This window comes from Staurois parvus, unplaced genomic scaffold (assembly GCF_062004578.1).
Source record: "Staurois parvus isolate SC_StPar_1 unplaced genomic scaffold, SC_StPar_1.0 ptg000715l, whole genome shotgun sequence".
NCBI classification, from domain to species: Eukaryota; Metazoa; Chordata; class Amphibia; order Anura; family Ranidae; genus Staurois; species Staurois parvus.
The window spans coordinates 8,612,478-8,623,767 of NW_028318511.1; the positions used below are offsets into that span (position 1 = coordinate 8,612,478).

General features: G+C 42.9%; 1 protein-coding gene across 1 annotated transcript in view; it reads right to left on the bottom strand.

The window, feature by feature from the left end:
• The window catches only part of LOC149445650 (uncharacterized), a 41,965-nt gene extending 31,214 nt beyond the window's left edge, over window positions 1–10,751 (bottom strand). Inside the window, exon 1 of the mRNA XM_089653492.1 lies at window positions 10,641–10,751. Within this exon, the coding sequence (XP_089509618.1) occupies window positions 10,641–10,751 (111 nt within the window). The remainder of the gene's footprint in view (window positions 1–10,640) is intronic.
• Window positions 10,752–11,290: the final 539 nt, after the last annotated feature.

An 11,290-nucleotide genomic window follows, 5' to 3' on the forward strand; every position in this document is an offset into this window, starting at 1 on the left:
CAGGCAAGATGCAATCGGCATTAATATAAAACCTCCGTCGGGAAGAGACCCTTTGAATCAGCCACAAGCACAGTGAAACACCGCTCCAGAGTTCAAAGTTATCCAAACACACCAGTCTATCGCTGCTATCTACACCCCTAAAGTGCTTTTTCTGTATTTACTTTTGCATAATCTACATATAAACTGTTGTTGGTAGGTTCTCATGATACATATGATTATTTTTATAATTTACCAGCTTCAACCACCTTCAACCAACTAACTTTGAAAAGATTGTTTCATGTTTGGCCTGCATTAGCCTTTAAAGTGGACCTAATATCAAAAAAACAAGACCCCGCCATTCGGTAGCCCTCCCCTACATGTAAACTACTAGTAAAAAACACAAACATTACCAGTGAATAGTAAAAAATACTTAACTTAGACCCTTGATTCAAGCTGCGTCACCTAGACCAGCCATTCTCAGCTAAGGTTCTTATAGAGGTTGCTAGGGGTTCTGTGGCGAATTTACCTCCCATTTGATGATGCCTGAATAGTTTGGAGGCAATGCCTCTTGACAGACCCAGATGCATGACACCAATCATCTTTTTAGATGTTTGTAAATGAGGCATTCTGACCACCACTCTATGGGAGCATTCTTCCCACTGGCCACCGATATAAGAGGTACTTTTCAGACTAACCCACAAAGAACTGGTTTTAGCAAGGGTTTCCTGTACCCTGAAAATATTTTTAGGGGTTTCTCTAAGGTAGAAATGTTGCGAAAGGCTGACTTAGACACTGGCAATGTTGCTTAGCTTCACTGTAGCCTCCTGGTGAGGCTAAAGGTCTGGTCAGAAGCCAATATCTAAAGTACATTGATTTTAAATGTTAATGGCAGTTTGTGTGTCCATTTGTACCTACTGTTTTTAAATTGGGGGGGGGACTAAATAGTCATTCCCTGTTTTTATTATTTCATGCATGGTCCACTTTACAATTATAATACGTTCATTCTTGAATCTCTTCTTCAGAGGTTTCAGTGAATTCTAAACTCCATTTTTTTACAGAGAATAAATCAAATACATATTATGCAATCAGCAGACTAATCACTACATACACAGTAAAGCACATCTACTCTGCCACTGTGTAATGTGTCCGGTTAGTGAATGCCACTTGCTTATGTTCATAAAACTCATCCTAGAATACAGTTTGCACTCAACAACCGTCAGGACTTGCCACCCTCCCATACCTTCCTGAAATAGCCTGTTATTGTGAATATGAGTTGGTTGTGCTACTTTGTCATCATCTATTGACTTGTCTTGCCCTCCCCTGCTAGTGAGGAATGCAATCATATGTGTGAATGTGAGCAATGTTGCACCACATTAGCATTCACTGCCTTCACATAGTGATGACAGCTAGAAATGACTTATCCATAATAACAAGCTCTAAATCTTCTACTATGGAAGGAAAGCACAGCAGCCTCACTCCATGTTTACATCTAACATGAGATATAGATAAACTTGATGATCTAGGTGCATCCGGACTCTGCATTCTAAGACATAAATATTCTGACGCCAAGGTTTCCATGGCTGAATTCAGCAAAGCCTTACAACATACAGTCATGTTATATGGGAAAAGGTCAACTAGAGATTTTAGCAGGTTGCTATAGACAAGAAGAAGGCAGTGTCCTTCCAGGGCTAGGGTTAGTGGCTCAGTTTTTAACAGGGGTGCTATCTGCATGGAGCTTGAAAGTACACCCAATGTTTGGCAAAGTTTCCCCCAAGCAGGGCGGACTGACCATTTGGGAACTCGGGCGCTGCCTGAGGGCCTGGGGTCAGTAGAGGGCCCCATGAGATGCCCCTGGTACCTTTCATAGGCTTTTTTTGGGTGTGCTTTGAGTCTGGGCAAGGACACAGGGGCCCCATGATCCCCTATTGCCCGGGGGCCCCATGAGTTGTCAGTCCGTCCCTGCCCCCAAGTACTCTGGTTGGTTTGTACCCATGGCCTCAAAGCATACTGGTACTTTAAGTGGCTTCCGCAAAAATATATCCCAAAATATGAGCTTGTTTGGCAGTGTTAGGATCATTATTGTATGTTTCTCAGGAGCATGGGCTAAGGTGTATATTTCAATGCTCTCTATAAAATGCTGCATTCACCCTTCTATGTGAAATGCTGTATGTGTTGCTAAAAAGAACAGTATGGGGTTGATTTACTATAGGCATATAGACTGTGCACTTCGCAAAGTGCAGTTGCACTCTGCAAGAACATTTGCTCCAGAGCTTACTAAAAGAGCAGAAGCACTGCTGACTTCCATCATCCAATCATGTGCAAGCAAAAATACCGTTTTTTTAATGTTTTCCTTGCACATGATTGGGTATTCTTTGCAAAGCATCACCTCATTTACTAAGCTCTGGAGCAGCTGCACTTGAAGAGTGCAACTGCACTTTGCAAAGTGCACAGCCTATTTGCTTTTAGTAAATCAACAACTATATTTCCTATTAAAAATGTAAATTCAACTCTGGTTTCTTTTAAAAGCAAAACTTAAGTACCAATATAAACCTGCTGAGAAGTTTACAGACATCAATCAGATGCTGCAGAGTAACTAGAATTAATGAATGGGGCTCAAGCCAATAAGACTGGACTCAGAACTGCTGACAAAGTACTAAAGGCTTCTTCTAAAACAAATGTTAACCAGTAAATATACTGCGAGCGGATGGCAGGTGCAGGCACAACCACATACCTGTACATCCATTGAATCTTCCAAGTTTGGCTGCGCATGCTCGCACCCCCTACAGTCCTGTGCTGTGAGTGGACACAGCACAACTTTGGCAGCTGATTTCAGCCAATGATTTTGGCTGAAGTCAGCTGATCAGCTGTTCAGCTGTGTCCAATCTCACACAGAGTTCTGTTTTTACAAAAACACAGAACTCTGTGTACAGGGACCAGCGATCTGGCTGTTTCTTTTCCCTGCAAAGTAGGGAAAAAAAACAGCCAGATAGTAAAGTAAAAGCAGCACACATTACACATTGTTAGGCACACAGTTAGCCCCTTCCCAGAAAGCGTCATTAGTACAGTGTCAGTGTACAGTATCATCGCTGATAACTGTATTAGTGTCCCTAGTGATGTCAGTTAGTGACTCTCCCAGATAGTGTCTCTTGGCTCCAGATTGCCTGCCATCCAATCACAGACCCACTGTAAGTCGCTGATCACTGCCGTTACAATATAGCATTTATAACTGAGTTAGGAGTGCCAGTTAAAGTAGCGCAGCGCTGAATAGCAAAAAATAGTCTGGTCATGAAGGGGGAAAACCTTCCAGAGGTCAAGTGGTTAAGGTCCACAAACAATGACAGCTTATGACATCATCATGCTATGTCCATGATGATGTCACCCCTACATCCATGGCCAATGAAGGAAATGTACTCTATTGCACAGAAATGCGGGGGATTTAAAAACAGGGATACTGCCTGTGAATTATGGTTTCTGAGGCACACAGTGTCATTAGAATATTTTGGTGACTCTGCACCAGTGTTTCTTTTTTCAGTCAAATCACCCTTTAAAATTATGGACAGTCTTGAGGCGCCCCATTCTATAATGCAGCTACATCCACACATGTAGGACATCCAACATTAGAGGTGATTATTCCAAAGCAAATACACTTTTGTACACTGGTACTGACTAGTATTCCAGTGATTCTCTTCTCCCTCAGTATTTCTCCATCACTGAGCTAATGTGACCCCAGCACTGATGGAGAGGGGCAGGGGAGGGTCAAACTAGGATGCTGTGCAGGCAGCTGACATTCTCCTTATCAACTGATGATGTCATTGGTTGTCAGGATGTTGGCGGCTAGAAGGTCATAATGGTCCACAATGAAACTTGTGGCTTCGTGTAACTAAAAGGCAGGCTTGTTCCACCCTCTGGCTTGTATACAAGTTTTGGGCAATTTTTAGACATTTTGCCAAAGCACCCCTGAAGAAACCTCAAAGGCACCCCAGGGTGCCTGGGCACCCTGGATGAGAAAGGCTGCTCTACACAACTAGTGGGGGCATGTTGCTGATGTGGTTGACTGCATCTAGTAAAAACGTAAACCAAGCCAAAACATATCTAAAACTTTTGGACAGAGTGGAGCAATATGTAAAAGCTCTGTCATCTTTTAATTGTTGTCTGTGTTGCATTGGCATCACGTAACCTCCCTATTTTTCCATTGGGGAGTCAGCAGTAAATAACAGTAGAGGGAATATCTTCTATTGAGGAATCTTGCTCCAGTTACATCTGTCAGATTTGGGTTTTCCTTCTTTTTCGGGAGATTTCCTTTTACGTCTTATTGTGTATGTGGGGACAGGAAGCACAGACAAATCTCTCCAATAAGGACACAGATAGCAGTAAAAATCTGTAATGTAACAAAATAAAACTGAAACTCCACACCACTAAGAGGTTCAAATGTTCAAAGTCTCCAAAGAGTAGCCAATGTGTTTCCGGGTCCATAAACACCCCCTTTATTAGGACTTAATTGAAAACCATGTGACTAGTGTTGCGGTGAATTGGACCTCTACTGGACCTTATTTCCTTCAGTGTGATTACAAGCACAGACCTTAATAGCAGCTGGTTTGGCCCTTTAGCTGTGGTGTGGTGATTCAATTTCCATTTTTGTTATATTACACTACAAGTCAAGGAGAATGTAAAGATCCTCTGGGGTGTAGAATTTGCCTGCCCGGGAACCAGATTATTTACATCAACATCAATATTTTCACATAGTAATACCAACAAGATAACATTAAGGGTCTGGCGCTATTTTTCCGCTTTCCTCAACTAAGCAGTGAAAACCTTACAAAGGTTCTAACCCTTTCACATTCTATCCACAATTGAAAAATGTTGGCTACAGTTATACTGTAATTCCTGAACTGTCTACATTATTTAACTGTGAATATTTGTTAGTACATGTTCCTGTGCCCATGAAATATGACTGCACAGACCTATTTTCGGTGCTGGCTGTGCTCCTGACTGCATGAATTTGTGCTCAGTATGCAGCCCCCATACACTCTAACTTGCAAACATCTGCGCTATACCCACAATGCATCTGCTGTAGTATATAAGTACCTTGAGAATACCTATTGTCAGAGTGGGTTTAGTTTGACATGCTTACAAGCAGTTAATAGTACTTAATACACAACAGATCCACTACAAGCACTGTTAATTATAGTGGTGCACAATCTTTGTTTATTAGCTAAGCAGGAATAATTGTTGATGTTGCTGAGTTAGAAGTTGCCAGCAATGGATTATCCAGTTTAAGCTTGTTTGCTTTTGGGTTGATTTATTAAAAGTGGAGCAAAGAAAGAGGGAATGTTTCTCATTATCAATTAGACTGTTTCATTGCATAGTTTCCACTCGGTACTTCAGTTTTTCAGCATTGGCAGCAGGGGTGGACTGACCATTTGGAAACTCGGGCACTGCCCGAGTGCCTGGGGTCAGTAGGGGGCCCCATGAGATTCCCCTGGTACCTTTTTCATAGGCTTTTTTGAGTTTGGGCAAGGACACAGGGGCCCCATGATCCCCTATTGCCCAGGGGCCCCATGAGTTGACAGTCCGCCCCTGATTGGCAGCCCAACACCGGACATCTGGGTATAGGGAAATCTGAACTTATAGTTAACCTGTCCTTTGCTTATGTAGTGCAAAGCATCAGTCTTACTTTGTTGCTGGTCCACACAGTTGCAGATAACAGCCTTCTCTTCGATCCTCCACCACCACTCCCTTCATCTGGAGAAGTAAACTGACTTACTGCCAGAAAGGGGAAAGTGTAACTCAGTCCCCTTCCTGTGATATGATAGTGATGGTGCTTGGCGCTTCCACTCATGCAAACAACGTAATTACATGGAGATCACTGAGAGAATTCTCAGCCCTGTGAATTTCCGAGTGATCTTCTCTTTGCCCCAGCAGGAAAAGATGGGGGAGCAAAGGGAAGGTAAGAATAAACAGTTGGTAGGGTCATAATTAAAGTGGCCTTTTGCTCTTTCCTGCCTGATCAAAGCAAGGTTTGATTTAGGTATATTTACCCATGCCTTCCCAGGTTTTGCCTATCCCAAAATGCATATCATCACCCTAAACGGAACCTGTACTATTATCTTAAATCAGGGGTCTCCAAACTTTCTAAACAAAGGGCCAATTGTTGGTGCAAGTGGAATTGTGTCCCATTGTTGGTGTTAGTGGAACAAACAGTGTCCTATTGTTGGTGGCAGTGACAGGAATTATGCCCATTGTTGATGTCAATAACAGTAATAATGCCTCAAGGGCTAGATAAAGGCAAGCAAAGGGCCAAAGTTTGGAGATCTACCTTAAATTAACCCTTAGCTCATAAATTATACCCAATATTTAATCTTACTCCTTAACCACCTTCCGCCCGCCCTATAGTACAATGACGGGCGCAAGGTGGTTCTCTCGTTCTGATAGGACGTCATATGATGTCCTACCATTCTCACTGCGCATGCGTGGCTCAGGGAGCGCGGCGATCGCCGGTGCACCGTGTCCCTCGGACACAGCGGATCACGGAAAGAGCCGAAGATGTCGACTCGGTCATGTGATCAGATGTGTCCAATCACAGCTGATCACATGTAAACACGGAAATGACGGTTATCGATATTTCTCTCCTCTCGAGCTGTCACGCTGACAGCTCGAGAGGAGAGGAGAGCCGGTAATCAGCTTTCCGCAGAGGGGACATGTACACTGATCATCAGGGCACTGATGATCAGTGTGCCCTGATGATCAGTGTGGCCCCAGAAGTGCCACCTGTCAGTGCTCATTAGTGCCACGTGCCAGTGCCCATCAGTGCCATGTGCCAGTGCCCATCAGTGCCACATCAATGCCACATATCAGTGCATACCAGTGCACATCAATGCCACATATCAGTGCCCATCTGAACTGCCTTTCAATGTCACCCATCAGTGTCAGTCAGTGCCACCTATCAATGCCAATCAGTGCCACCTATCAGTGTTGCCAATCAGTGCCACCTATCAGTGCCCGTCAGTGTCGCCTATCAGTGCGCATCAGTGCCAGCCAGTGCTGCCTATCAGTGCCAGTCAGTGCCATATATCAGTGTCATGTATCAGTGTCATGTATCAGTTCTGCCTTTCAGTGCCCATCAGTGATGCCTGTCAATGCCCATCAGTGCAACCTACCAGTGCCTCCACATCAGTGCCCATCAGTGCCACCTATCAGTGCCCATCAGTACAGCCTCATTAGCGCACATCAGTGAAGGAGAAAAATCACTTATTTACAAAATTGTATAACAAAAACTAAGAAAAAATGTTTTTTTGCAACATTTTCAGTGGTTTTTGGTTTGTTTAAGAAAAAATAAACATCCCAGAGGTGATTAAATACCACCAAAAGAAAGCTCTGTCTCAAAAAAATGATAAAAATTTCATATGGGTACAGTGTTGCATGACCGCGCAATTGTCATTCAAAGTGTGACAGCGCTGAAAGCTGGAAATTGGCCTGGGCAGGAAGAGGGTATAAGTGCCCTGTAGGCAAGTGGTTAAACAAAGTAAAAAAACTAACCTTAATGTATATGTGTGTGTTTTTATAAATACTTTATTTTCTTTTCATTTAAGTGATTACATAATCTCTGTTCTCAGCTGCACAAGGGGGTGAAAATGCAGGACGGTGTGTCAGCAGGAGGCAGAGAAACAGCAGTACACTGATCTTCCCTGTGAAGAACTGTGCAGGGGGATGTCAACACCAAATTTGACCATTGGAGGCAGGCAGGCAGGCTGCCAGAAAACTGACCATCCAACTGGGATGGATGTGCTCTCATGCCCAGCATAGTCAGTTTTAAATAGAAAACAAAAAGGGGGACTGGTAGGATCACCAGATACTTCACACAACGGAAGCAATGCAAAGAGAACAGGATAACCTTTACCACAAGTACATGGTACAGCAGGCACCATTCAGGAATATACATTTTTTAAGAAACAGGGAGACTATGTCACTTTGCCTATTCAAGACTCTCTGCCAATTCTGTAGTCTCTTGAAAGCCCACCTCTGAGCCTTTGATAAACACCCTGTGCTTTTGGGTACGGGGAGTATGTGACACCTCCCATCCTATGATGCAGTGCTTGGGAGTGGTCAATTACCAGCCTTGAATACTTTCACAAACTAAAAAACACTATTTCATTAACTTTTAATATTCAAAGCAAACTTCCCCATCCCAGATTAGAGGAACTGAATTTTTTCTCTCTTGAGAAGAGGAGATTAAGGGGGGATATGATCAACATGTATATATACATCAGTGGTTCATATAGTAAACTCGGTGTAGAGTTATTCACCCTGAGGTCATCACAGAGGACAAGGGGGCACTCTTTACGTCTGGAGGAAAAGAAATTTAATCTCCAAACACAGAAAGGTTTCTTCACAGTGAGAGTTTTGAAAATGTGGAATAGACTCCCTCAAGAGTTGGTTCTGGCCAGTGCAGTGGATTGCTTTAAAAAAGGCCTGGATTCTTTCCTAGATACAGAATATAATTGGTTAATAACATTTATAAGTAATGTTGATCCAGGGAATATAGGATTGCCTCTCGAGGGATCAGGTTGTGTAGAGAGATACAAAGCATCATGTCCATTCTGACAGGAGAGAGACCTGTGTTGTTTACACACAGGTCTCTCCCCTGTCAGCTTTGCCAACAATTGTCGAGTTCCGGCTGGGAATTGCCGGTCGGGACCCAGTGATTGCTATCCCCAGCCACCAATAGCAGCGCAGGTAGGTCGGTGCGCGCACCCCCTACCCAGAAATGAAAATCACGTATATATGTGATTTTGCGCAGCAGTGCCGCCCTGTAGCAGTACTTCTGCTATAGGGTGAATGGCAAGCAGTTGGCCTAGGCCAGAAACCAGGAAGCAACTGAAGAAATGTAAAAAAAAAAAAGTTTAAAACAAGTAAATATAATTTATCTTTATATCCATTTACTATTGCTGGCAGCATTGGATTAAACATAGTTAATGTTGATTGAGGGAGTTTAGTTCCCCTTTAACCCTTATATTAACTCCAAATCAAACAGCTAAAATGAGCCCTTAACAGGTAAAGTATATCTAAACTCCATGAACAGTAATTATATACAGAAAATTGCAGCTTGCCAGTCCTTGGATGTCATGGCTGTAATTGTTTTCTTTTGCACATTTTCTTTAGGTACAGAAAACCTGTTGATCATTTCAGAAATCTTCCTGCGGACTAAATTGAAATCTCAGACAATGTTGTTATCTTTCCCAACTGCCTTCCGTGAGCTACAAAGCGATACCGCCCTTTTTAATGGAAATAAGTGAAGTGAAGGTGTTTGTAGTTAAGAGTGGGACAGTGACAATGCTGCCCTTCTACATATACAGTGCAGAACAGAAAGTATATTATTGAAAGAATCATCAGATGAAAAAGGAAAAAAGCCTTTACCTAATCCTAATACTAATGCCCCAGTCAGAGTGGTGTTAACAAATGCATGATAATACATGTTATGCTGTGCATTAGCGTACATTGCATTAAAGTGGTTGCACAGGCTCAAGTTTTTTTTAACCTTCATGCATTCTATGCATGAAGGTAAAAAATCTTCTGTGTGCAGCAGCCCCCCAGCCCCCCCTCCCCCAATACCTACCTGAGCACCATCTCTATCCAGCAATGTGCACAAGAGCCTTGGCTGTCCCTGGTCTCTCCCTCCTCGTTGACTGAGACAGCAGCAGGAGCCATTGGCTCTCACTACTGTCAATCACAGCAGAGAATGGGCATGCAGAGTAGCGGCTCGGGAGCGAGTCTACTCGGATGCACTTGCAGGGGCGGACTGACCATTTGGAAACTCGGGCACTGCCCGAGGGCCCGGGGTCATTAGGGGGCCCCATGAGATGCCCTTGGTACCTTTTTCATAGGCTTTTTAGAGTTTGGGCAAGGACACAGGGGCCCCATGATCCTCTATTGCCCGGGGGCCCCATGAGTTGTCAGTCCGCCCCTGGGCACTTGGCAGGAGGAAGGGGCCAGGAGTGCTGGCGGGGAACCAGAGAAGAGAGGGATCATGGCTGCTCTGGGCAAAACCACTGCACAGAGCCTGTAAGCATGACACATTTGATAGTTAAAAAAGAAAGATTGCCTTTACAACAACTTTAAGGCAGCCCATTCATTTGAATAGCCTGGCAATGGAGAAATAGACTGGCAGCATTTTTTGGCATAGCAGTGTATTCCAGCACATGGTAGTTATGACTAAAGAATACTGTGCTGTCTCCCTCTGCATACTGTCAGGAAAAAGATAAAATGCATTAAAATATGTTTAGGGTACATTTACATTTACCTGGCTTTCATGTTGTATTTCCACTGATTTGTACCATAAGAATAAAAGTGTAGCATGGCAAAAAGAGTAAAATTAAATGAATACTGCTCCATACAATCAAATTCAAACATTGCATTCCAGATCTTTCAAAAATGCTTCACAAACCTTAAAAAGACAACACAAACACCCTGTGTACAATAATCCTAAAAGTGCTGCTGTAAAAATACGGATTTAGGTATTTATACTAGCTGTATTGAAAATACATTTCATTGTTTTATTGTTGCTATAAAAGTAGGTTTTGATGCTACTAACCAGCTTTTCTTCAGTTAAAATCATCCACCTATTTGAAATTTTGTAAGTAGATGATAGGAAGGCTGGTCCTTACCTGTATGTGATTTCTGGGCTCTGTCCTCTCTGTATTCTCAGCAATGGACAGGTCATAAAACAGTGACACCATCTGTAAAATCCACACTCTAGTAAAGTTGTGCAGATCCATGTCAAAGTCAGGGGTCCATGGAAGTCTTGTGCTGTGTGATCCTGTGTACTGCAGTCGTCTTATTTATATATAAGTTGAGATTCTTCTATGAAGGTTACAGTCTAATATACCTTTATCGCTGGTCTACATAAAACACGTCTAATAATGGTCTGTCTGTACAACGGAGGGAGGCGGCTCTTAACCTTTCAGCTGCCAAATTAGGAACCCTGGTGTGATTACTCATTAAATTTCAGATAAAGGAGCGCATCTCCTTCCAGGTAAATTTAGGATGCTAGCTAGCGCATAATGGAAAATACTCCCGTACCACAAACAATCAGTGATGTATCTAGAAAGGTGTTGGTGGTTTGCAGTAATAAGAAGAGAGCAGTATGTAAGCAGATGTCAGATAATTATACCAGAAGATGTCTTCCAGGCTCATCCTGTGCAAAAGACTTTTTTTTTTCTTTTGTGTGCACTGGGATAGACAAGGCAGAAGTACAGGCTGTTCTAAGGAAATAGAGAAAGACTTAATACGAAATAGTAGGGAAATTAGTTCATTT